The 26,748-nt window shown below is 43.7% G+C and overlaps 5 protein-coding genes and 1 long non-coding RNA gene across 7 annotated transcripts; 2 read left to right on the top strand and 4 right to left on the bottom strand.

The window, feature by feature from the left end:
• Positions 1-895: 895 nt before the first annotated feature.
• Positions 896-3,566, bottom strand: ghitm (growth hormone inducible transmembrane protein). Its single transcript, XM_077739677.1, has 9 exons — positions 3,422-3,566; positions 3,063-3,211; positions 2,892-2,994; positions 2,717-2,828; positions 2,497-2,638; positions 2,314-2,422; positions 1,663-1,851; positions 1,427-1,598; positions 896-1,343 (listed from the first exon to the last, which is right to left on the bottom strand). Exons 2-9 carry the CDS (start codon positions 3,189-3,191, stop codon positions 1,259-1,261), a joined length of 1,041 nt encoding a protein of 346 aa, XP_077595803.1. The 5' UTR covers positions 3,192-3,211; positions 3,422-3,566; the 3' UTR covers positions 896-1,258.
• Positions 3,567-3,712: 146 nt separating this feature from the next.
• Positions 3,713-10,128, bottom strand: LOC144211534 (leucine zipper putative tumor suppressor 2 homolog). Of its 2 annotated transcripts, none has more exons than XM_077738881.1 (6): positions 9,907-10,128; positions 5,911-6,339; positions 5,295-5,828; positions 5,096-5,218; positions 4,881-5,027; positions 3,713-4,654 (listed from the first exon to the last, which is right to left on the bottom strand). In XM_077738881.1, the coding sequence occupies exons 2-6, from the start codon at positions 6,310-6,312 to the stop codon at positions 4,055-4,057; spliced, it is 1,806 nt and encodes a 601-aa protein (XP_077595007.1). In that variant the 5' UTR covers positions 6,313-6,339; positions 9,907-10,128; the 3' UTR covers positions 3,713-4,054. The 2 variants fall into 2 exon arrangements, with proteins under 2 accessions (XP_077595007.1, XP_077595008.1); XM_077738882.1 differs by having other exon boundaries at positions 9,911-10,128.
• A 319-nt stretch (positions 10,129-10,447) lies between these two features.
• twnk (twinkle mtDNA helicase) lies at positions 10,448-13,568 on the bottom strand. The gene is made up of 6 exons (XM_077738898.1): positions 13,467-13,568; positions 12,601-13,208; positions 11,762-12,461; positions 11,324-11,672; positions 11,052-11,193; positions 10,448-10,923 (listed from the first exon to the last, which is right to left on the bottom strand). The coding sequence occupies exons 2-6, from the start codon at positions 13,195-13,197 to the stop codon at positions 10,591-10,593; spliced, it is 2,121 nt and encodes a 706-aa protein (XP_077595024.1). The 5' UTR covers positions 13,198-13,208; positions 13,467-13,568; the 3' UTR covers positions 10,448-10,590.
• Positions 13,569-13,742: 174 nt separating this feature from the next.
• mrpl43 (mitochondrial ribosomal protein L43) lies at positions 13,743-15,269 on the top strand. Its single transcript, XM_077739000.1, has 3 exons — positions 13,743-13,984; positions 14,051-14,157; positions 14,564-15,269. Exons 1-3 carry the CDS (start codon positions 13,854-13,856, stop codon positions 14,764-14,766), a joined length of 441 nt encoding a protein of 146 aa, XP_077595126.1. The 5' UTR covers positions 13,743-13,853; the 3' UTR covers positions 14,767-15,269.
• A 2-nt stretch (positions 15,270-15,271) lies between these two features.
• On the bottom strand, positions 15,272-26,315 carry sema4gb (sema domain, immunoglobulin domain (Ig), transmembrane domain (TM) and short cytoplasmic domain, (semaphorin) 4Gb). The gene is made up of 15 exons (XM_077738996.1): positions 26,206-26,315; positions 25,162-25,345; positions 20,534-20,682; positions 20,157-20,219; positions 19,981-20,079; positions 19,804-19,897; positions 19,252-19,365; positions 19,044-19,195; positions 18,475-18,650; positions 18,042-18,180; positions 17,745-17,967; positions 17,546-17,661; positions 17,323-17,477; positions 16,880-16,941; positions 15,272-16,800 (listed from the first exon to the last, which is right to left on the bottom strand). Exons 2-15 carry the CDS (start codon positions 25,313-25,315, stop codon positions 15,863-15,865), a joined length of 2,634 nt encoding a protein of 877 aa, XP_077595122.1. The 5' UTR covers positions 25,316-25,345; positions 26,206-26,315; the 3' UTR covers positions 15,272-15,862.
• LOC144211618 (uncharacterized) lies at positions 17,509-19,400 on the top strand. Its single transcript, XR_013329630.1, has 3 exons — positions 17,509-17,674; positions 17,755-17,915; positions 18,483-19,400. It is a non-coding gene; the product is annotated as an uncharacterized LOC144211618 (long non-coding RNA).
• Positions 26,316-26,748: the final 433 nt, after the last annotated feature.

Below are 26,748 nucleotides of genomic sequence, written 5' to 3'. Positions count from 1 at the left end.
CATCAAAAATAACCTCCAAATATGACGGCCATTATTTTTTTTTAAAGTTACATTCCACCAAGTATAAAACGGCGTTGGTGCAATGAGATTTTTCTGCACCTCGACACAATTTAACGTGTTAAAATTGCTGTCAGGCAGGCTTGGCACTTCTCAAGTGCTGAATAAAAATAGCGTTTGACGCCCGATGATGTCAACCTATCAGAATACAGTACCATTCAGGGTGGGAATACAATGTGTAACATAGTGTGATCACTTTTGACGTTATATATTTCAATTTTTTTGCCGTTATACTGCTCTAGTTGTGTTTTTGATATTGTATATTTTTTCCTCCAGTGGTTAGTGGTGAGTTGTGCATATAGTTAAGTTGAAAAGTCAAGTTAAACATGTGGTCCAAATACAGGCAGGCACCTGTATGTTTAGATTCCAGTGGTTAGCATCTGTTGTGAGTGCCCTTGCTTGGGTTGGGAGGCTTTAATTTGAGAGCAGCAACCAGATGGCGGACAAGAGGATTAGTGCACGCTTTAAGCCTTTGTCATCTGCTGCAACATTACACGCAGCCCTCAGCGTGGTGCAAAAGACCAATTGTGGCCCCCCTCACACTCTGCTAAATGCTAATTAGGCCATCAATACATTTTAATCCATTGTATTCATCCCCAAATTCTATTTGTTTTCATTAATGTTGCAGGATTTTTTTTGGACATGGAACAATGTTGAGGCAAAAAACTAGTGTACTGTACCACTAGATGTCAGGAGCATCTACATGAATCATCATGTGCCATCAAAAGGTGAGTTTATTTGCAGTATTATTATAACATTTTTTTTCTCTACACTGCTGTTAAATATCAAGAATGACTAAATGTTACCTTGGGATAAAAATGAGGCAAAACAACATGAATGGAGTGTTTACTTTATTAAAATAACACTTCCCTTAGAAACAAACATTTTCCCCCTTCAGTGTATCATGTATGCGCAAAAAAATAAATAGGAAATTGTAAATTATAACTGACATGCATGAAACATATCCACTTGAGCTTAAACTGCTTGAAAAAGCTTTTTTTTCAGTTTTCTTACCATGTAAAGTTATGATCTCTTCCCTTGCTGCTAAATGACATTGTTTTTTATTTTTTGGTAATATGTTCAAATTGGTCCTCTATGCATAGCATTGTTCTTCAAATCCTACACAAAATCCATTGAGCTGATTATTGACACTTTGTTTACAACTAAAGAAAAAAATAACAAATCATCAGTGCCAAGTGGTTCACTTTCTTCTTCCTCCGCCATTTGCAAGGATCATCACCAGCCTTGTGAAGATGTTCAGTGTGTCCATATAAATCCCCATACACCTGAAACACAATACTTGGCATGAAAATCTGGACAACAATTCTAATGTCAAATCTGTGCTTTGTCTTTACAGAGTTTGACTCACGCATTGATGGGATCGTATTTCTGCACGCCGTAAAACGGATGTGTCTCCGCCTTCTTGATGACCTTCTGCGTATCGTAGAGCAAGAACATGCTAAAGAGCACCAAGCCCCCGTAAATGGCCACAGAGTACAGCCCGGCCCCAAATGCCGAGGTGGGGGGTAGGAACATGGATCCTGTGGATGGGAGGAAATCAGTTCAAATTCCCAGCTTCAACATTAGCCATGAGCGTGCACTCACCAATGGAGGAGGCAAAGACCACCCCGAAACCGACGGCCAGCGGTCCGCCCATGTTGAGGAATTTCTCGCTGGGGGCGCACATGGCCACTGTGGACAGCCCACCGACGATACCTGCAGTGTACCAGGCGGCCCTCATCATCAGAGGTCCCCCCAGGAGAGTGAGAGGGGCCACCACGGCACCCATTACCCCTAGATGGAAAAACACAAACCATATACTGATGACACCGGGATTTTCACCTGCTTTTTGGCCAGTGATTCTTTAGCTAAGGTAAGAAATACTACACTTTGAAATGACATTAAACACTATTCAATTAAACTTAACTCACACTAAATGTATTTGTGTAGCATGCCTTGTTTTGACATTTGTGTCACACTTAAGTCTTACATTTTCTCCAAAATAGACAGGGCGCCTTATAATGCAGTACGCCTTATAGTTGTGAAAATATGGTACTTGTTTCCTAAGGTAAAGTATCACTCCATGTTAATATTATGAGTACTTGTACTTTTAATATGACAACTTTAGGAGTAGAATGTCTCTCATTTTTCATTTATTGATTATTACAGTGATAATATACTACATTCTAGGACGGTACTTGCTATTACAATGTTGATAACCATACATTACTGTCCCCTAGTGTCAAGTCCACGCACCTGCATGCAGCATCCAAGCCAGATGCTTGGGTACAGGGCTGTGCTCATATGAGACGGACCGTACAAGCATGCCAGCACCAATCATGGCTGCAAAGGTAGCGCCAATAGCCTGGAAAGAGAGAGGGTGGCAAAAAATGAATTTCTCCAGTGGACTGAGAGAACTTTTCTGAAAAGCAACCCTACCATCCACGAGCCTCTCATCATGAGCCCCATAAGCACTGGGTTTCGAGCCACAGCAACGGCCGACAGAGCCGTCATGCCCACGCTGCCAGCAAAGTACATATAAGTGGAATGGATCCTGTCCTTCACGTACTGAGGCCAAATCCTGCGCACAAGGTAGGAAAGTTTACATTAATATTTTACCACATGACACCAAATTTTAGGATATCACATTTTTACTTACACTGCTTTCTCAATGGCGCCAATCTCGTTAGACATTCCCAAGCCGTAGTAGCACAAAGCTCCCAATCCGACAGCGGCACCCCCGGCCAGAATCATTCTTCCCATGCTGTCAACTGAAGCAAAACAACACTCCATGACCTTGTTTTGATCTGTTTTGATAGCCTTCATTCACTTACTTTTAATGGCCGTGCCTGTGGTGGTCTCAAAAGCCGCCTCTTTCAGTTGGTCTTTTGTCGTCCTCATCCGGCGGAATCCAAATCTAGCCTTAGAGGACAAACCCTGCCCCCCAAAACGAAGTGAGAAACAGAAATCAAAACCGATTTGACTCCAGCCTCCATAGTCAATACCTGCTGCGGTGTAAACAGGACCGTGCATGGCTTGATCTTGAGGCCGGAGGAGGCGCTCGACAGTCCGGGACGAAGCCCGGTGGCGAGCGAGGGGAGTTTCCTCAGGCATGTTAGCCTTGTCACGAGCATGGTTGGGTTTGGGTGTCAGCCTGGGGCAGAGAAGGAAAACATTCAGGTCGATGTTCAAGTGGCATGCCTACCAGTAAGGAAATGCCCAAACCAGACGAGAAGCTAACCGAATTTAGCTGACGTTTCGTATGACATTTACATCGTCAGCCCATGGTATAAATGCGCACAATGAATGTTCTTAGTTATTTCAGATCCATAGATTGTTGAGACGACAAATGAAGGTCACTTACGAGTATAGTGCGTAGTTGTTGATGTGTCTCGGGGAGAAGTGGCCGCTATACGTAAGTACACAAGTGCGCGAGCTTCTGACGCAATTGTTTTGCAAGCTTCCCGAAGAGTGCGCTCGGCGTCATCACAGTGCGACAATAGTGAAGGCTGATGGATTAATACAGCGCATGCGCCAAAATGACTTTTATTAGAGTTAAGACTTTCTGTTTATCCTTATTACTAATAGAAAATTCACCCCTGCTACCCTTGATGTCCATAATTCCCAATTTTTGAATGAAAAAAAATTAAACAAGTAGTATTCAGTGTCACCTTTAATAACAACATAAAATTTACAGCATGGTGAAAATAAACATTTTTATATCCATTTGTATTGTGGAAGACCAACAAACATCTAGTATGAAAACAGGCCTTGCAGAAACATTTCTTTGGTCTATTCACAGTGACAAGTGCACTCAAGAAGTATTTACAAAATTCTTATGCCACACATTTGAGTTAACAGAGAAATAAGCCATCATTAGTAGAATGAAACATTACTGTAAAATGATTGCGATTAAATAAATCTCAATTTTAATCATTTCAAAATTAATACCAAATCATAGTAGTCGAATCATTTTGAGCTTCTTACCGCTTTTAAATCAAATTTCTGTGGCGGCGACTTCATCGAAGACAATTTCGTTTCCACTGCCTTCGTCGTCGTCACGACTCTCCAGTTCCTGGCTCAAGTCCCTCAGGGCCACCTCCAATTGCCGATTGCGTTGATACATGCTCACATAGTTCTCCTGCAGCTGTTGCTGGTATCGGAGCACTTTTTCCTTCTCCTCTTGCCACGTCCTCCGCTCTTGCTCAAAAGCGTCCAAGTGCCTTTCGGCCCTCTGCCGTTCCAGGGCCAGCTCACCCCCCGTGCGTTCGGCCAGCTCCCGTAGTGCTTCCCGTTCCCCCTCAGGCTCCCGGAGGCGTGCCAGCTCACCCTCCAGATGCGCCGCCTTCTCTCGAAACAGCTCGGCTTCACTCTTGCGTCGCTGCAGCTCGTTCTCGCACACCCCCAACTCGGCGGCCCGGGCTCGGGCGACGCCCTCGGACTCCCGCAGGAGCACCCGGGCGTCGCTTAGCTCGCCGCGGGTGTCACGTAGTTGCCCACGCAGCGACACAGCATCGCCTGCTCGCTGGGCCAGCTCCAATTGCGCCTCTTTTAGTTGTTGTTTCAATAGTGAGATTTCGCCCGACTTCTGGCAAACCTGATGGGAAAGATAGGTAGTACAGGTAGTTTATTTTTTACTCTCTGTTGGTCAAAATTGGAATTGCTACTATTCCTATTTTGTTTTCAAAATGATTCAACCCTCACTTCTGAATATTGCAGTAGGAAATTGTGTGGAATGTGGGACTTTGTAACCCATTTTATTAACCAAAAATGATTGACACCAATGCAAATATTGACCATGCACTTGTGTTTGTGACACTCACCTCCCACTTGGTCTCCTCCAGTCGTGGGCCCAGTTTGATCTTGTCGTGTTCATAGGAGGCGCAGCGCTCTTCCAGCTGTTCTCGCTCCTTCAGGAGTTGCGCAAAATCCTCTTGCAGTTTCTTCTTCTCCTGCTGGAGCTGATGGACCTGAAAAGTCCATACACAGTTGTTTTCAACTGCTTATTTTCCTGGATCTAAATGTGAGGGCTTCTGACCTGCATCTGAAGCACCTGCTGAGCTCGCTGTGCTTTCTGGGAGGCCGCCTGCATCCTGGTGGCGCAGCCCTGCCGCAGCTCCTCCAGCTCTAGTTCAAAACGCTTCTGCTTCTCCTCATAGACCTAAGAGGCAAAATGCAAAGGGGCATTGTCAACGCAAGAATTCATACTATTGTACCGAATGTGCATTTCCCGTCACCTGACAGATGGCGGCTTCGTTGTCATCCAGGTTGTCTCTGAGTACCCGGAGCTCCGCCTCCCTCTCCCGGAGCTTGTCTTCGAGGTCCCTGACCGCGCCCTCGTATCCGTCCGGCCCTCCCGACTCGCAGTCCGACGGCGGCTGACCCCGCCCGGTGACGGAGCCGGACCCAGTACTCTTGCTGGATGACGAACGCCCGCTATCGGAGTTGGAATGTGCATGGACCCCCGCGGAATTGGCTCTTCTAGCCGCCTCAGGGTTTCCCATTGGCCCATCTCCCACGGCCAGACTCGAAAGGGAGTTCCGTCCCGAGTCGGACAGCGAGCAGGAACGGCCGCCACTCCGCCCCACGCCATACAAGTCGCGCCTCTCTGAGCCTGAGGGCGACCGCTCCTGGTGGGCACCGCCTGGCTGGACGCTTTGGCCCTCTGGCACGTTGGCACCGTGTCGGGGGGACAAGTACTGCATGGTGGTGCGGGACTTTGGGAGCACTGGTTTAAATGCGGTGGGACGCAAGACGTTTTTCTCCATGTTCTGCAGATAGGAAAACCAACATACAGTTTGGTGGTAACTCACTCTCAGTTTTTGTTAGCAAAAAGTAGCTAGCAGCACTCACCTTCTCTAGTTTCCCCGACACTGGTATGAGTTTTGGTGGCGCATCCCCCATATTCCCATTCAAACCCTTATTAATCTGGTCCCGGTAGCTCGTTGGGTCACCAGAGGACGAGGGGCAGTCATTCCAATCGTCCACATAGTCCCACTTGTCCCGCCCCCCGCCTTTGCTCAAGGCTGGAGGACTGCCATTTTGCAGGAAGCGCTCTTGAGGCGACTCCGAGCCCGGTAAGGAGGTTCCCCGTCGGACTCGGCGCTCCCTGTAAGGGCGCACTGTCAAGTCCGGCGCAGTAGCGGACTCGTCGGCCGGCGGCGACGGTCCCGAGCGATATCGTCTGCGGGACCGAGCGCTACGACCCGAGTCCTGAGGTTCGGCGTTGATGGGCAGGGCTTGAACCAGCGCCATGCTGGGCGCAAAGTAGTCTCAAGGCTCCTGTAAGAAAATGACACACTTAGTGCAAGTCTGTCAAATGGCATGCAAAATTCTATCCAATTGTATCCCATCACCAAATGAAGCTAAACAAAATATGTTGAAAATAACCCCACTTGAACCATGACTGTCATTCCCCTGAGGTCTAAAGTACTCTACCATCTAAAAAAATGATTCCTAATCCCACAAACAGACATTTCCAAATATCTCCTAGCCAAAAAACCTGAAATTTCCCAGACATGTCATGCAAAAATCTACCTTACAGTGCTGGTCTCCAAGTGCACACCATAAAGTGCATTCCAGCCTGACCGACAGTAGACTGGAACCTATGCGCCCCCCTTTTCGTTTGCCCACACACAGGCAAACAGGCCGTGCCATTGATGAGGCCCATTCAAGCAGCACAAACGGGCCTTGAGAGGCTTTCGGGCTGGATGGAGAACGCCAGCAAGAGGCTCTCTTTTCTTGGAGCACGCTAGCAGCAACAAAGCCTGTCTCCACGCGTTGGTTCAGCCCGAAAGGCACTCCACACACACACAAAAAAACAATCCAGGGGTGACGTAGACTCTAGGCTAGGAGTGTGTCTATAGCGCAGGTGCCTGGTAGCTCAATCAGTTGCCCTCATCTAGATCCTCATAACAAGCACTGCAGTCGTGGGAGGAGAAAGCTAGGCCAGCGTCGGGGTCGTCGATCCCGAAGGACGCTGATGCTAAAAGCGTCCTTCGCAGCGACTATTTTCAAAATAATCCACCGTGGCATTGAGCAAACTTGGTGCCCCTTCAAAAAAATTAAGCTAGGAGTAGTTGTCAGCTGTTTTGTCCAATGGATATTTAGTTTGGAAAGACTTTTGTGAGAGAAAATGAGCAGCTCATAAACATGTTGGCGGAGGGGGAATTGCCAAGGAAAATCTGAGTCACGGTTGCCGAGCTGACAAAACCGAGGGGATTTTTCTAGTCCATTATAGTCAATAGAAAACCAAAAACAGTCTTCTCATTGTACGTATGTTTATACTTCATTAAGCATCCATTATATGACCAGATAGGCATGCTTGACTTCATTTCACTGAACATTGAAAAGAGCAAGGCAGGCCCCAAAAAAATGGTCTTGGAATTCAGTTTAATCACTCTGAATTGTCTAGACAAACCAAGATGGCCGACATCCCGTTTGGCATCTTGATAAGTTTTCGCAATGTTGACCTAATTGACTCTAAAATGACTGCGTCAGTAGAAAATGACCGTCTTCCTGTGTCCTAGCACTCTGGAAACTTTTCAGGGCAATTTGACGTCTCCAAATGAAACCAGTTCATTGACTGAATCATTCAATGTCAATCTAAAGCCTTCAATCCGGTTTCTCTGGTTTGGCTGGCTAGCTTTGGCTTTGTGACCTAGTCGTCTTTTCTATCAAAAGGACTTGACAGTCGTGTTGCAAGAGATCCACTTTGTACGTGTTCACATTCTCACAAGTATTTCATGTGTGTCACGTAAATGAACGTTATTAGCGACTTCATAGTGTTTGTATACTTCCCCTCAAGGCGTGTACTTCCCTATCGATGGCGAGCACCGTGAGAGCGCGTTCACGGGCTGCTCAAATCTGCTCAAATCTGCTGGTGATTAATGACAGATGCCAGCGGGGAGGGGCCCAATAACGGTTTAATCTCCAAACAATCCCCTTCTAAATCTCTCCCCCCGTCCGGAATTCAATTGGAATGAACTCCAATTTTCCGCAAAGACTTTAAATAGCATTTTCTGTGTTTATACTCAGCGTGGTGACGTCATCTGTTTAATCGCTGTACTTTAGTCTTTAACGAATATCATCCATGAGTTGTTGCGTCTCGAGAATAATCTCATTTATGCTTGGTCGTGTTTTAATGTTGAGTCTACATCTTGGACGGCCATTTTGGCTCAATCTAATGCTAGGTAATTTGATCCTTGTAATGCAAATGTTACAACTAATCGTTGGATTTGAAGTTTTTTTGACTTGTAGATGATTTAAATCCCTATTAATTTAGACAACATGCCAATAGTCGGTAATGGCGGTATTATAAGCCCTTTACGTAACAAAGTGACGCGGCTACCCGGGGTCCTGCAGGCCCATCCACACCCACAACATCGTCATCTGCACGCTGACCATTTGGTGGCCCCTTGGCTGGGGAATAATTAGGCCATAAAATTGAACACACGCGGTGAGCAAATACGAATTTAAAAATAACACATAAGCAACCTCTGGGAGAGGTCGCCCCACTTGCGGAAATTCCATTTTTATACCCCGAAACAACACTAAGAACTGAACATTTTTTCTGCTCCTTCTTGTCATGACAAATAGGCATAGTGACTTAATTTTCCAAACTATGATTGCTGTTGAAAAATAGCAGATTTTTTATTTTTTCCATCTCGATTAACTATAGGCTGCAATAGTTTTGGGTCGCTTCCAAAGAAAGTGGGCCAAATGTCAAAAAGGACATGAGAGCATATGGAAATGCTGAAAGGTGAAATAAATCTGCACATTAATGATATGCCATGCAGTGCACCTGAAAAACTAGGACAGAGACAGAAAGACAAATCAAAGGAGGAAGTTTTTTTCCTTTCTTTTGCTCGAGTGCTGTTTGAAGTTGTTCTAATTTCAACAATTTCTCCCTCGGGTTATAATTGAAATGCAACTAGTAGTCCCCACCATCAGAAAAACCTTTATAAATTGTTTAGTTTTTTTAAACAAGGTATGTATGTCAGAATTGTTAGACTGAAATATTATCATAGTCTGTTATTTTCAAGTAGTTCTGTCAGTTACGTCGCTGTGGGTGATAAGAACGGTGTACTTTTCAGTTTGTTTCAAGTCTCGGCAAGAAATGTTTATGGCCAAACTCACTCGACCTGTCTCACGTAAGCACACAAATGATTTTATCTTTTCTGAGAGTCACAGTTATATTCCTGGCTACAAGCAATGTAATAAGCAGGTACAATTTCTTCTTTTTTTTTTTACTAAATTGAAATCAAAGTCGGCAGAGGCCTGATTGAAGTGGTGTAGTAAATCTTGTTCAATATTTATGAAATGCTTAGGCTTATGTGTGGGGAATTTTCTCATTAAGTAATTTTGAAAGGCCATTTCCTTAATCTAGCACAATTAATTTACCATAACAGTGGTAAACAAGTGTTAAGACAAATTATTGTTGACTTTTTCTTCTTTTTTTATATTTCCTGGCAGTCTATTTATCTTAGCGCCTCTCATGGGTCAGCCTCGGTACTACACATCGATATTCTGTACTACTAAAATACTAACTGTATAATACACACTGTAAACCCAGTAATACACGTGCCCATTATTCTTAAAGTTTGCAGTCTTTCTTTTTATTTATTTACAAAAATGTGGTAAGGATTAAAAAAAAACATACGCCACCTGATCGTTAACTGTAACATTAGATTCCCATTTACGCGAACACACCTTGACGCTTACAAGTGGCAAAGTTGACGATGATCCCGCACCTCCTTATACAAATACATATTTATCACTTTTAACAGCATTAGATCGGGGTAAAATATTCTTGTATTTGTGAGAAATAACAATCAGACAGTAACTCACCTACCATGAACGACGGTTAAAGTGTCTGGGGCAGCTGCTGTTCCCAAAATATGAATGGAGCCGTTGTTTTTCTTCGATTTTTATGCAAAACGCCCTTATCCCCAAACTTTGAACTTTTTCAAAGTTTTACGTGGGTGATGCATTATTCGATCCCGCAGAGAGAGACGAGTTTGTTGATGTGCTCCTTGGAACAAGCAGCAGTAAAGTTAGCGAAAATGTAAAACTGCGTATCCGATCAGGAATTGTAAAAAGTAAAAGGCAGCAGTATCCGGTTTTCATAAAAATAAAAGCTATGGGCCGCATACATTAATGTACTATACATTTTCAAATGTGTTTTTTAACTGTAGTTGTCATTCATTCGTATATACATATGTATACATATATGTATATGTATACATATATGTATATGTAGGCATATATGTATATGTACACATATGTATATGTATACATTTATGTTTATGTATACATATATGTATATGAATACATGTATATGTTTGTATATATATGTATATACATATATTATAATGGTGAGCAAAAGCAATTTCAATCTCAATATGAAATATTTATTAAAAAATATGTGCAGAGTTTTACAGTGTGTAAAATGTCACATTAGTAGTAGTCACATTGTGGTGGTCTACTGTAACTAAAGCATAGTTAATAGTCATTACAGTATGTCAGTCACATTCATTCACTTTCTGTTGCAGGATTCTTCGGAGCTCGTGTGGACTTTGGCGTTTTGCTTGGCTGTTTTTCCGCTTTCTCTCGTTTGGCGCCGCTGTCCTTCTTGGCGGGTGCCTCGGCATCCTTGTTCTCTTCTGGGTTAGCGGCGATCTTCTTCAACTTGTGTTTGCCTTTGACGGGTGTGGAAAAGGTGAGCGAGGCCTTGACAAAGTCTAGTGGGAAGACGCCCACATCCCCGTCGAAACGGTTTTTGGTCACTTGCAGGGAGCGGCGGCCAGGGCAGCTGACTAGTTTCTTTTCTTGCAGGATGAGTACGTTGTCGGCCTCCTGGCTGGCCTGTCACATTATCAAAAAAAAAAGGTAAACAAAACATATCACATATGCCAAGAACAGCTATAGCTGTCATTGTCGTTTGTTTTCTGAAATGAGTAATAATCCATATTATTGTTCTGGTTTTGTCTTACCTTTGCAGAGCCAAATATGGAGGCTGTCTGCAACTCCCGGTCGTCCTCCTCCTTCCTGGGGTGAATGATGAGCGTGACGTGGCAGCCGGAGTTGGTTGCGAATTTCCTGAAGGCGCCAATAATGTGGTCTTGGACGGCAAACCTGGAAGGTTGAAATCGTACAATAATAGTAAGTCATGACTCAATGGAAAGAAGTAGTGGATACTCGTTGTTTTTATCATATGACATGTCGCAATACCAAATTAGAAGTGGCTCAGAAAAATTTCACTCACTTATCAACCGACAGGTTCTCCTGCCCCATCATGAACTGCAGGTTGTCAATGACCACATGGTTGATGTCGTAGAGATAGACGGCGTGCTGCATGGTGTCCAGCACCGACTTGATGTTCTGTTGACCGTGGAAGGTCATGAAGTAGAGCGGGAGTTCCTCAAATTTATCCGCCCAGTAGTCATACTGATCCAGGTTCTCCTCCAGCCTCTGCATGGCGAATTGCGTCAGCATGATCTTGGCCAGGCGTACATTGTTGATCTCAAAACTGCCCCATAGTGTGTTGACGCCCTGCGTGCACAGATCCAGGGCCAGCTCGCTGATGAAGGTGGTCTTTCCACTTCCAGTTGGACCTGAAGAAAAAAATCAAAATTGAAGGTAAGTATTTAGATTCAGCTCCTAATTACAGTAATCCCATCAATTCTGCTGTTTACTTCTTCACCTGTAAAAACCGTAAGCTCTCCCTTCCGATGTCCTTTCAGGATTCTGTTGAGCTCCGGAAAGCGAGACCACTTGACGCCGGCCACCTGATCCGTGTTGACCAGCTCCCCGTAAACGTCCTCGCGGAGCTGCTTGAAGGACACGATGGACTTGTGCGCGGCAGGGATGGCGGCGGCCAAGATGATGCTCAAGTTCTTGCCCTGCGCCAGGGCCTCCCCGGGACAGGGTCGGTACTCCCCAGGCCGAACCAGTCGACAGCGCCGCAAGCCCAGCTTGCGAGAAAAAATCTTGGACGCCTCCCAGGAGCGGACGTCGCCGCCCAGCCATAAGGTGACACGCTTGAACTGCTCCAGGTAGGGAAGCAGGGCCGGAGGGAGGCAGCTGACCCCCCGCGGGAGGGCCACGCTAGCTAGTCCCGTGGCCTGGCTGACGGCCAGTGTGTCCAGCTCGCGGCCTGTCACCACTACCTGGGAGTCGGCTCGGGTCAGCGAGGCCAGGCCGAACAAGTTGTCGTAGGAGCCACACTTGGGGACTGTGGCCTCGTTGTAATGGACCCCGCCGTCCGAGCTTTGTGCCGAGAGGAGCTTCAGACCCTTCAAGGAGGAATCGGGACCCCCCAGCCAAGGGAAAACCAGACTCTTAGTAGGTTTGAAAAGTCTCACGCCAAACTTCTTTAGCGTGCTGTTGGTGATCTTTGTAATCTGTTAAATAGGACACACCATGATTTTTTGTATTATATTTTCATTTTTGCTAATTGGCTAAATTTTGCACTAATTTTCATTCAGCATTATTTTATGTTGAATTTTGCATCATTTTTCAGACCATGTGGCTCATCTCTACCTGGAACATAGTCTTGACGAGCTGCGCCTCATCCTCCGTCAACTCCGAGAAGGGCACCGATGCAGACCAGATTCTTCTAGCCTCTTCTGCATCCCTTTCTCTCTGATCCCGCTCCTCGGCACTTTCAGGGAACCCCAGCAGCACTTGCGGGCTGAGGAAATTCTGTTCCTCTGCTTGCATCACCTCCAGGCAGTCCTGGAGGTCCTCCCAGCTCCCCTCCACCTGTGTGTCCATGCACAAGAACTGCCCGGTGGTCTTGTCCACAAAGAGGGAAAAGCGCTCAGCCCTGGTGGCGGCATCCACAAAAACGCTGGGTGCGTGCAGGCAGCTGAAGCCGTCGTTGAAAGGCACATCCTTGGAACGTAAGTACTGCTTGATGTCGGTGACCGTGACGGGGGTCTCCAGAAACTCCACTGTAGCTTGAGCATCTTTTTTGTATTCTCTGCAAAAGGAGGAGCCCGTACCCCGCAATGTCACAGCCCTTGGAGTTATACTATGAGTCAGGGGACCCCGAAAGCCAGAAGAAAAATGTCTCCTGAGGGGAAAGGTCAAGACCCCCAAAGGGGAGTGGCCCCCCAGGAGCAATCGCCTCCACATTGGGACTGGTCCTGCAAAACATCATGAGTCAGTAGCTGTTACAGACTGAAAGTAAGTTGAATTTTATTAAATTTAGTCTTAAATGCATTGAATATGGTTTTATAGGATCTTAAAGATCATTTCTGATCTACTGTAAGCACTTAAAATACTATTTAAAAACACATCTGATGGTTGACAGTGCACATATAGAATGATCTGCTTAGTTTGAAGATAATTACATGTTTTAAAGTCAATTAAGTCCCATTGAGGGTCTATATATGAGTTCTTACGCGTTCAGTGCCCAATGCGTGCCCTCATTTCGTCCTCCATGCCTAGGCAAGATCCCGGGTTTTCGGTCCCTCTTCAAAATACGACCGTGTGAAAGCACATCTTTATTTCTGTTCATTTGAACTATTCACTTGTATTTAAATACTCATTTTGAAGTTTTAAAAAGTGGTATGAATTTTAGTTATTGAGAATGCACACATTGAAAAAAGTCAACCTCTTTTCCATTTCTGACGTAAAACAAGTCGGTGCAAAACCTTCATTTAGTTCCTGTACTTGTTTCACCCTGTGATATTTGACCAACGTACCGTTTCAGACAGCGTCCTCTACTAACTTGACCACATTTTTTGTCACTTTGCAGCCAGAGAAAGATCTTATTAATCGATTGCAAAATGACATCCAGGGGGACGCCAAGTCGTTTCCTGAAAAGCGTCCTCCAAAACGGCGTGGGTCGCTACGTGTGCCAACTCAAGCGGCTCTCCATCATATTCTCCAAAACCAACCAAAGCTCTCTGGGTGTCAGGTAAAGATCAATGTTGCGCACTATATTGTACAAACTCACAAAATAACACCTCTTTATTCAAAACAGGGACTTTATTGAAGATGGAGTGGTAGATTACGCAAAAAAGAACCCTGGTACCGTCGTATATGTGTCTCCACAGTCATGCCCTAAACCCAGGATCGTGGCTGAATACTGTAAGTACCTTTGCAAACATTTGAATTTTAGCACGTTTTACAACGTCAATTGCAGTCTATTTGTTAAATGTGTGCGTTATTAAGCGTTTAAGGTAGACGAGTTGAGTGGCTCCAATACGACGTTGCGATTCCTCCTGAATCCACAAGAGGGCGTCTTCACATGTTAAAAATTAGCATCAAAGATTGTTTTTCCTTCTGCCAAAATAATAATAAACCTGAACGCCAAATATGGGTATGTCAAAATGTAAAAAAAACAATTCAAATGTCCATCATTGAGCTCCATTTTGGTGTATAGTTGTATTTAATGACAACGTGCATGTTTGTTTGTTATTGTGGACACCTTAATGTTATCATTTAGCATTTTGGAACCACTGATGTTAAACTTGAGCCTTATCTTTGTATGCAGTAAACGGCAACGTGAGGCAAGAGATCGTAGCAAGCAAAAGCTCCTCGCAGATCTCCGAGCTGATCGCCAAGATGACCAATCAATCGGGGCTGGACATCATCCGCATTCGTAAGCCCTTCCACACGGACAGCCCCAGCATCCAAGGTCTGTGGCATCCTTTCACCAACCGACCCCTGGTCCCGAAGAATGAAAACAAGGTGTAATTTATTTATTTATTTTTCAATGTTTAATTCCTGGGTTGGTGGCTTCCATTGAATATATATATGTATATATATATATTTTGCGCTAGAGTATTATCTCCCCACCATTTCTTGGATGCCCTTCTATGTGGTGTTTGTTTGCCATCCAAATATTTGTTGTGCAAACTCAGTTTGGCAGTTGAATGTTAGGAGTGTTTGAACAGCTTGTCACAAATGCCTCATCCCCCCCCAAAAAAATATTTTACTGGCTTAGAGAAGCTTTTTTTGTTTGTTTATTTTCTCAGAAAAGTGACTCATCGTTAAACTTGAGCTATCTTGTTATAGTGGAGCACCACCCATTTTTCAGATGAGATTTAAAGTGTGTGTATGTTTATATATATATATTTATATATATCAATATACACACACTTTAATTTGTATACTATCCAATCCAGTATACATTATACTGTGTGTAATATTCTTTGTTTCAAATGCAAATAAAAAAAAAAACTTTAAAATGAAGTCAATCAAGATTTCATGGAAAACTTTATTAAATTAGCAATTGAAAGCCAAAATATCATTTTTCATAAAACAGCAACAGAAATACACCCAAAAATATTTGAGCAATTTTTAAGCTTTGATTTTTCATTAGTATTTATAACAAATTGATTGAACTTAATTCACTTAATTCTAAACAATTGAATCAGCCTCTGCAGAAATATTATAAATATAAATATATTTTCTTTGCAGCTAAAGTGATAACAAAGTTTACCTTTCTGGAGTGAAAGTTCAACTTCCCCCCATTTATTTCACCATCATAATGGATAAATTAACATTTTAAATATTCAACAACACCATAAAATGAGCCAGTATCCTTCAAATATTTGATGTTCTCAGTCACTTTTGTAAACTAGCTCCATTTTTTTAGAAGCCAGATCCTTAGTGTAAAATCATCCAGGAATCTTCAAATTTTCCTTTTAATTTCTGATGACATCTATATTTTCAGGACCATGTCTCATTCTTAAACGACTGGATACTGACCTAGTCATATTGTATAGCCCAGGTCCTTAAGTTCCGCCCCCTTTAGTTTTTTCTCCGCCCCTTTTTTTTTGAAAGGCGCTCAGATGGAACTCTCATGGGGCTGCAGGTCCAGCTGCGAATGCTTCCTCTGCTCCAGAATACGATTGAGCTCCTCGGTGAAGGAGTGGTAAAGCGGCGAGGCGCCATCATGCTCCAATTGCCTCAACAGCACATAACTGTTACCATTCATCTTGCGCAGGACGCCGGGCAACGTGGCCGACAGCCCGTTGACGTAGTCGGCGTCTGGCAGCGGCGGGGGGGCCGGGAGCGGGGGGGCGGCCGGTGGCGGGGCGCCGCTCCGAGATCCCTCGCCCGGAACCATTTGCAAGAAGTCGCCAAAGACTGGCACGGAGACGGAGCGGCGTCCTTGACGTCCATTGGAGATGGTTCGGAGCTCCAAGTGGGAGCTCCCTTTCCTTTCTGAAGACCCCAGAACGTGAAGCCCCTGTTGCTGGGAGAACTTTCTCCTCCGTGAGGAGCGCTTGGTGCAGAAGCTCACGTAAAGCAGCACCATGGACAGCACCAGGCATAGACCGCCAAGAACCGCCACCAGGCAGATGTAGACCGCCTCCATGCGTCGGTAAGCGTGGAGGCGTGGCCCCGGCGAGGCGGGTGGCGGCGGAGGGGTCAACTCCGACGCCAACGGTTCGCCGGTTGTGCTGAGAATCCCCGACAAATCGGCGACCTCTGTCGTCTCATCCGCCGGAAAGTAGGAATCTGTGTGCACTTTGACCGTGTACAGGTAGACCAGCACGGAGACGGAGTTCTCCACGGCGAAACAGCGGTACGAGCCGCTCTGCCGGCCTCGGGCCCCCACCAGGAGGAGGCCGTCGTTGCCCACTCGGTAGCCAGAATCCACGCCGTAGCCCCGGAGCTCTTTGCCGTTTAGCGTCCATCGTGGTGTGGCTAGGTTTGAGCGCAGTTCACACTGGAGGAGAACGTCATCGCCTGACATCACCGAACGTCTGCGGTGGACCACTGCCGAGTCAACCAGATCAAAATCGGCAGAGTCGGACTGCGTTTCCGTAGTGATGGGAAACAATCAACTGCTACATACCGTTTCCTGGATTCTCCTTACAGCCTCTGGTGCCTCTCTGGATGTCCTGGGTGAGGTTCGACCTAGGATTTTTTTTAACAGTTTACATATGTAGTACATCCCTAATACAATTTACATGACTATTTCTAATTGGCTTTATGGACAGAATTAGAAAAAATATTGAGTCACCCCAAAACTAATAAAAATTTCTTCTAAAATAAACAAGTTTTGAGAGATTTTCATGGGTCTACTAGGAGAGATTCTATAGTCCATCAAAGTTTGCTAAATCAAACTGGTTTGGTAGCCAGATTAACCAATTTGATGGACTCTGAAGAATTCAACTAAAAACATAACTACTCAAAAAAACACAATTTTGTCCCAAACTTGTACTTCAAAACAGGACACTAGGCTCAATCAAGAATCAGCAATGCTTTATACCTGTTTGGCATTTAGCATGGCCTCACCTCTCCGGACGAGACCACACCTCCACGCACTCCCGGCCATCCCAGCCGCAGAAAGGATCCCTGGCGAAGACGCAATCGTAACAGGAGGCGTACCTCTGACAGGCCGAAGTGGGAACCCGCACCACCCCGGAGTGGGAGCCCACGTAGACGCTTCCCTGTGAGGTAAACACAGCCCGATGACCGACTGCTTGTTGCCGAGCTTCAGACACGGGTTGACACTCACCAGTCCGGCAGATAGGACCATGCTCTCGATGGGTTGGCCATCACGGAACAACTGGAGCTCCTCCATGATGTGCATTTTGCCTCCCACGTCCAAGGCTCGATGCAGCCAGCCGTGGTCTAGGACAAAAAGGTGCAAATAATCCTAAAAACTAAATATGAAGTTTTTCCCCAAAATGTCACCCATCTCAAGCAATTCTCACCTGTTCCCAGAAACAAGACCGTGTAAACATTTCCATCCAGCGCCTGCTGCCGATGCGCCAACACCCGCACGTAATTGACATTCCTCTTGAAGAGTAGCGGCCTGGCCCCGACTGGACGCACCTGGACCGCCATGAGTGGGTGTCTCCGGACGAAGGTCAGCACGCCGTCGGGTAGGTCTCGCGATGAGTTGATGCCGTGAGATCGGTGTACATCCGTAATGCACTGATGAGATGTTAGGGGGTTCTGTTTAGGTCTATTTTGGGGAGGATTTTTGGTAAGGATGGATGGCAACTTACAGATCCAGGTCTTGGCTCAGGGACCTTTCCTGTGTATTCTCTCCACTTGGAGTCCTGAACCTCCATGTAGGGTCCATCGAAGGCCTTCTGGATGTCTGAGAAGGCGTACTGGCAGATAGCAGAGGCTTTGATGTTTTTCCTAAAAAAAAAAAAAGGGAATAGTGTTGTTGAATAGTTAGTAAATGGATTCATTTGGAAATATGCATTTGAATGACTTTTTTAAAGAGAGTAGTAAGAAAAAGTTAACATTTTGTAGCCCTTAAACTAGTGGACTTTTGATAGGCAATAATTTCATCTACAAAATTCACATATTGATTCAACTCAATAGACATTTGAACTTAGAACCTCAAAGAAGCAAGAATTGTCTTGTTTGGTCATTTCTGCCTAAAAAATGCCAAGAGTGACATTGATGTGATTTTTTTGTTTTTTTTACCATTCCAGGCCAAAGACGCCGTACACGACGCTACTCTGCGCGTCGGCGCCTCGCAGGACGAAGACGCCGCGTAGGACATTGAGGTACAACTCATACTCGGGAACCAAACACACCAGGCGGGCCTTGAGGAAGGAGGTCCACTTTCTCTGCAGGGTCCTTTGACCTCCCCAGTCTGTCTGTAGGGAGAACGAAAGAGTAAACTTAACATATTTCCTACCGTTGATGTATTTATCGAAATGTTTGACTTTTCTGGCTCAACTGCATCGATGTGGCCTCCTTCTTGGAAAGAGGTCGCTCACGTTGCGAAACACAGAAGTGGATCACTTGCTGGTTTGTGTGGCCCCATTTAGAAAAAGACCACTTTTAAATTTGAGTGTCAATAAGACTAAAAAAAATGAACTGTGGTCGCATACTATCGTGTATATCACAAAAAGGATAAAACGCTGACTGATTTGCATGTTATAAGTGTTTAAAAGCCTACAGAATTTGACAGCATCCAATCCAATGATGTATTCATTAAAAAATATATATACATATTTGTAACTTATAATGTAATGAAATTGTCAGACCTTACAAACTCTGGCAACTCTGGAGACTTTGCGACTGGGGTACGCCATCTGCTCCTGGCTCCTCTCCGTGAAGAAAAAGTAGATTTTGTCATCATCTCCCACGGAGCTGTTGATGCTCTCCCGCATTAGGGCTGAGCCCACAAAATCCGCTTCTGGATGCCAAATGGGAAGTCAGGCGGGGTCTGGCCGGGGGGACATGCATCCTTACCCAGGAGCCAACGGGTGGGTGCCTCTTCCGTCCTCAGAGTGGGGAAGGGGAAATTGCGCCGCACGTCTGGTGAGCTGCGGAACTCGTACTGGGATGCTGTGAACATCTCGCCATCTGATTGGATAATAATAATAATAATAATGCTAAATGCTACTTACACTATACAGTATAGTGTCATTTGTGAATGAATGACTTTTTTTCCAACCCTTCCAGGTCACTGATTTAAAAAAAATGAAAGAAGAACACTTATGGCCAGTCCTCCTATCTTAAATGAATTGGACATCGATCCCATCTCTAAAAAAATCAACATCAAAGTGAGTATGCTTTTATTTTTTATTCTTTTTATGCTTCAGCTTTTATTAATATTGTATTAAATTACAAATTATGTGAAAATATAAGAATACAATGAAAAATATTTACACTAATAGTTTTTAAATGGCCAAAAATAGTCACTTTAAGGTGTTGTGTGGACTTTTCAATAGTACTCCATTGTCCTTGAAAGGGTTAAGTTAGCAATATTTCAAAAAATATGATTAATATCCGGATGCATACCAACAAGGAGGGCCGTGTACCCCTTGGCCGGGTCGTACGGACACCTGTCCCTGCCGTCCTCAGTCCCCGAAGACAAAGTGAAGTGTTCAGAATCCTGGCAGAGAGAAACATGTCCAACATTCTGTCGGTGTCCCAATACTTTAGTTTAAGTGCAAAAAAGGGCAGGAGGTCACTTACGATGTACCCGCAGAGAGGTCGGAAGGCGTTGGTTCCGCATGTGTACAGATGAGTTTCGTTATAGCGCTGTAGGAAGCGGATGTGATTGAAACACTCTGTCTGAAATTTGTAAATAAAAAACAGACAATGTCAACATTGGAGAAAAGTCCTCATAGAAAAAGCCCACTGAGATGCACCTTATTGTTCCTCCCTTTGTTTAGGCATTGCTTTTTTTGCTCTGGAGAGGAGTCCCATTCGATCTGAAAAACAAAGTACAGTAAACTAATGTAACACAAAATTAGTTGCATAAATGCACAAATATTTGAATAGGCAATTTTGGTTTAAAAAGAAAAAGTATTTAATGCACTAGCCCTCCAAATAAAAAAAATGGTCCCCTCACTTTACCCCTCCTCGCTTCATATAATCCATAAAGCCTAAAATTAAAAAGGACTCAATGTGATTTGCTCAATCTGCTTCAAGCTAAAATTAGCATGTCCTCCTTTAGGACACAAACTTGTGTGGAGAAGAGTTAAATTGTGTGTGTGTGTGGGGTTGCTCTGTTTGGTTTACTCACTGGAGGGCTGGCGGGTGCGGCGATATCGCTGGCGTTAAGAGCGTACAGTGCTCCTCTTCCTCCCACGTACAGAATCCCTGCCTCTTCCTCCAGCAGAAGGGTGCTGTAGTTCTGCGTGGTGCCGCTAAAGCGAGCGCTGCCCAGCAGGCCTGCAAACATCCACAGGCGCTCTCACTAAAGCACTCCCACGGCGTGCCCTCCGGAGGTCACGCTTACTACGCTAACTGTCAACGTCATCTCTTACCACCCCCATAAGCGTAAACATATGTACATCTATGTGTATGTATATGTATGTGTATATATGTGTGTGTGTGTGTGTGTGTGTGTGTGTGTATATGTGTATGTGTATGTGTACATGTGTATGTGTATATATATGTGTATATATGTGTATGTGTATATATATGTGTATATATGTGTATGTGTATATATATGTGTATATATGTGTATGTGTATATATATGTGTATATATGTGTATATAAACGTGTATATATGTGTATGTGTATATATATGTGTATGTGTATGTATTTGTATATATGTGTATGTGTATGTATGTGTATATCTATGTGTATATGTATGTATGTGCATATATATGTGTGTTTATATATGTGCATATATATGTATGTGTATATATGTGCATATATATGTATGTGTATATATGTCTGTGTATATGTGTATGTGGATACACATGTATATGGATATGGATATATATGTGTATATATGTATATGTATATATATGTGTATATGTATGTATATATATATTTATATATGTGTATATATATTTATATATATGTGTGTATATATATGTATATGTATATATATTAATGGTTGTTTTAAACCCTAACCATGATTTTAAAAGATAACAAAATCTGTAAATCGAAGTAAAATCCCCAAATGGACACTATGTCACTGTGATAATGATTTTAAGGGAATTGCCATGAAACGCTATCTTTTCTAAATCTGACTGTAGCGAGATCAAATTGAGCATGACCTACTAACGAAATATTATCACCCACCCACTCAGTGACAAGGAATATGACGGAGCTGCATGGCTGATGTAACTTGGCAGTATTGGGGCAACCGTCCTGATGAATGCCCTTAAAATGTGGCAAGAGCCCCCTTGGCCTTGTTTGCAACAATCTCAACAAGCCGAAACCCCGGCAGTCACAATAACAACACGCTGGGCAATTTCAACACAAAGTGACAAATTGAAGAATCCCTCCAATCTACAGAGAAGCGGTAAGAGAGACAACTGTATTTTCTTAAGTATTGTTACATAACGGAAATGAGTCACGTCAACCTTGTGCTTGGTCGGGTCTCGTCCATCTCATGACATCAATCAATCTGACATGAAGCTGTTTAAAATAGTGGAAGTAACAGAAAACATATTTTGGAATACTTGCAATGTTGTCATAGGGGTTTTTTTTTGGCCTCCATTTAAGGATTTGAACACATTAACCAGAACAGAATGCGATTTTGACTGGGAGGACAGGCGGTAATAATAAAATACCAAATTGTTATTTTTACCAACACTTTTGAAAAACTACGTTCACCCTAAATGTAGAGCGCACAATTAGATTTAAAAAAAAACATATTCTAAACCGCAGGCATACAAACTAGGGAAAAAAAGTGCAGTTCATAGTTCCGGAAATATACAGTAAACATGTTATTCAATAATCTTAAAGCACTGCCGTCATATGATATCAACTTCATATAAAAATGTCAGTAACTTTTAACTACTCTAGTCAATGTAGGATAATAAACATAGAGTCTGAGATGTATCCTCTTTAAACACGCGACGATGCACATGGCCAACAACACTGTTTAGCTGGAAGAAAAACGTGCACGCGAGGGAACCTCGTCACTTTTCTCAGCGGCTATGTTGGCACAAACAGTTATGCAAACACAGCAGTGCGTGTGACTCATTCTCAGGCCTTTCCGTGTATGAAAAAGAGAAATAAATATCGTAAAATAGGGGCGAAACAACAGTGACGAAGGCAAGGGGGCCCGAGGCCACTTTGGCGACCTTGCTTGTGTTTATGCAAGGCTATTATGACGTTCTATAACTTTTACTTGAAATACTGAGATACTCCAAAGGCGCAATAAAAACACAATTAGTATTTTCATTCTAAGTAGGCTTACAAAAAAAAAGGCTTCAAGAGAATTATATATTGCCTGGTTAGGTATAAGTAATCATGTTATAGCACCATGCTAATAGATAATAGAGGTTTATATGACTGGATTTAATAAGATTTTCGTCTTAGATGGGAAACACACATCAAAATGTGTTTGTGTTCGTGTCACGGGTTTGAAAAAGTGCCAATTGATCTGGCGCAGGTGGCAGATTTGAAGCGTGTTCAGGCAACGAGCAATCCACCATGTGGGGCCTGATGATGTTAAACCTCGTGTGTCTATCTTTGCATGTCAACGTGACTTCCCGTATGACTCACTGACAGTCACTTGATTGACGACAAAGCACGCGACACACCAGATACAAGCTTGAGAACAATTCCCAATTCTCCAACGACTGTCGCTCACTTCCATCCAGTGACAATCCAATATCTTCCAAACTGAATTGCAATAGAGTACAATTTAAGGGTCGAAAATCAAGTTTTTGGTTACTTGATTACAGTAAAGTGTAGCTTTCACAAGGTGACATGATCATCCATTCCCAAGTGAGGATTGGAGTACAGAATGATGCATGTTTATCACACCCTGCACTGTAACTGAACATCTTTTCAGCTCTTCAGCCAACTCTCATCAATATTTTATCACAAGCATTACTTCAGGTCTGCTGCAATAGGCAAAAGGAGGTCAGATTGGTCATTTAACATTCCAATAAGGTCATAGAAAAGATGTTTTTGAGAAAAAAGTTCCATCATCTAAATAGGAAATGTACCATAAAGTGCATCACTTAACCGACTTTTGACATTTTGCATTAATGATATTCATATTGGCACATTGCTTTGTTGTATCAGTTGTATCATACTACACTAATATCTCCAACAATACATTATAGATGGATCCAGGTCAATTATTGATATCACGTAGTCTGCTTCACAGTAGATCCGTTTCTCTGTGATTTCCACATCCAAAAATTGCCTTTCTGAATTCTAATGCTTTGTTCAAGCCGTCATCCCAAAGTCAACGCACAAAAGACGCATGCTCTTACATTGGCAGCCATTTCTCAGCGGCTAAAAGGCGGTCATTTTAAAAAGATGGAAGATCTGGACATTTGCCAAAGTCATCTTCCACTAAAGCTCGTTAGGCGACACATTTTTATCGGCATAAATGCACAGGCGTGTCCTTGCCCTTTCCGTTAAACGTACTGTCTATTTTAATTTATACGAGATGGCACGTCCACCCACGCCGATGGCCGTACAAATGATGAGGCGTGTTATATGGCGAGTGACATGTGTCACCGTTGGCGGAGAGTGGGAGTGGAACATGTCTTGCTCATGGGATGGAGCAAATAACAAGCGCAAAAAAAACAAGCACAATGCCTCCTGAGAAAGTGGGTCAAGGACAACCCCCCTTGAAAATTTGCAGCCTGGACCGACCCAAAAAGTCTGATGAAACCCATTTTTAGGAACATGGTTAAGCTCTTCATCTGGATTCGAGATGCCGCGCTGTCACGGCGATGTTCGTCGCGGCGGGCGGCGGAACAAAAGGAAGGCGGGCGCTGTCCATCAAGATGAGAGCGGACTCCAGAAATTATTTTGGACTATTTTAGTCAAAAGGACTCATTTGGTTGTGGTTGGAGGAAAAGATAGTGAGTGCTAAATTGCCTTGAGCTATGATTGTGAATGTGATTGGTCTCCTTGTGCCCTGGCATTGGCTGGAAATCTATTTTCTAGTGGCCATAGTTGGCTGAGATAGACTCCAGCACCCTCTGCAACCTTTGAGATAGTGATAAGCAATACAAAACACTAAACCAGAGTCCCCACGCAGGCAGGCAAAGAGCATGCATACTGCATAAAGTCGGAACCAACTGGGAATCGAACCCAAATTTCACAACTGCGAGGCGGACATGCCAAACCACTTTATCACCGTGTCGCCTTTTGATTATTGTTCATTTTAATGATCTTTGTCAACTAGATTTAGCATCTATTTGGGTTTAAGTGATCATTTGCCTCGCCGCCACTGAGTTTGAGATACAGAAAGTGACTTGGACTCATTCTTTCCTCCACTCGTGGCACCAAACGTGAGGCAGCGTTGATTCTCAACGCCGTCCTGCTCGTTCTTGCCCTTCTCTAATAATACTCGTCCCCATAGAATCAAACCAGGGAAGGGGGGGGGGCGTCGGAGTTTCCCTTTCCTCGCTGCAGCTCTGCCGCAGTGGTGAAGGGGGAGAAAAGGTGAATCGGGGGGAGGACAGGACGGACGAAAACGGTCGGGGAGGCAGAATACACCTATTCAGCAGAACGCGGCGCCCGGGCAGCGATCGTTAAGCGTTTTGCCGAGCGCCACGATGTAGGACACCACTTGAGAGACCGGAGCGGGCACCTTCGGGGCCCAAAAGTGTGCCGGTCTCGGAAGCAAACGAGCATGCGGCATCGAATCAGGCCACAAGCTATGTGTGTGTGTGTTTTTTTAATTTTTTATAATGTTTTTTTTTTTTTATACCTTACCCTTAAGGAAGACCGTCGTCCTGGGGGTGACATCGACGTCCGGGGACGCGCTAAATGGGAAGGCTCGCAGTTGGCATGCTGTCGCTAGGATGATGATGATGAGGAGGAAGATGTTCGGGTGTTCCATGTTGGAGAAACATGTCCAAACTTGCATTTTAATGGACTGTCTCTCACTTCAAATCCACTGCAGGGGAAGAGAAAACCCTCGGTTAGCCATGAGTGATGCACACAGATGTTGGCATATGACATTGTGTTTTAAGTTTGGTTGTTTACATCTTGATGCTCGTAAGTCAAAGCACTCATATCTCAACTTTTTTTTTCCTCAGTGAAAGTGAGACAAAGAAGAAGAAAAGAAAATGGTGAGTGTTAACATTCACACACTCCTTCAGCGGTTCCTTGTACTTCTATTTACATTTTAATATTCGAATATTAGCACCAAAGCCAGAAAATAGGCACTTGACTTTAGATACTGCATCAGTTTAATTGTGTATGACTGCCAATGATCTACTATTATTTCAAAATAACTTTATTTTCCTAAAAAGATTTTGAATACATATACCAGCATTAGGTGTATATTTACAGTAACTACCATATACCGTAACACATGCATGTGGACTTTTTTTCCACAACAAAAACATCCATTACAGTAAAAAAAAAAATCTAAATACCTTTAGGATTTATAAAATAACTTATATTTGTCTTTCATATCAAAACATTTTAACATCACACACAGACTCATTTAAAAAAGAGACAAATGACTTGCACATTTAAATAAAAATCCCCCTGATTTAATTCCTCGTCTTTTCATTAAAAAAAATTAATAATAAAAGTAGTCAATTCCTCCTAATTTCCCATCCACCCCCTCTATGCAATTCCTAGTAGTAAACAGTTAATTCTCATATACATGCAGATGCTTGCTGGAAAGAGGTCCCTGTGGACCAGGCATTAAGTAGCTGCCAAATCTACTTTTTTTGCGTCGCTACCATAGATCTATTATTATAATATTATTATGCACTTTAAATGGAAATAAAGAGGGCAACTCACCTGCTGTGTGCACCTGTACGTACGGACGCATCTGCGAGCTTGGTCTTGCAAGTCTCTCTCTGTGTTTTGCTCTACTGTGGCGTCGCTCTTCTCACATCATGGCCCCTCCCTTCCACGCAATAACACTCAAAAGCCCAGTGCGCCCCCCCCCCTCACACACGCACCCACACACATTAAAACAATATGTGTTAATAAATGGAAAATGAATGAATAAAAATCTTAGCACACAGAATCAGTTAAAAAGAAAACATTATATTGCATTTAATGGCTGATCTCTAAAGTGGCCAAAAATTCAATACTAACCAAACTTTTGAAATTGACAATGATGTCAGTGCAAATAATGGAGGTGTAGTCTTGTTAATGTGTTCTTATATATATTCTTATACATATTTGAATAATATTAGTAAACAAGGCACTACCTAACTTAGTCTAACAATTATTGCCAATTATTTTGTGGACCTCAAAGTTAGAGTTTTATGAACCCCAGTTGGCCCCCAAGCCCCAGTTTGATGACCCCTAACATAGTCAAATCCTTGCAATACG

Source organism: Stigmatopora nigra, chromosome 18 (genome assembly GCF_051989575.1).
Source record: "Stigmatopora nigra isolate UIUO_SnigA chromosome 18, RoL_Snig_1.1, whole genome shotgun sequence".
Classification (NCBI taxonomy): Eukaryota; Metazoa; Chordata; class Actinopteri; order Syngnathiformes; family Syngnathidae; genus Stigmatopora; species Stigmatopora nigra.
Note: the sequence above shows the minus strand (reverse complement) of the source record. Positions and strands in the feature narration are given on the sequence as shown.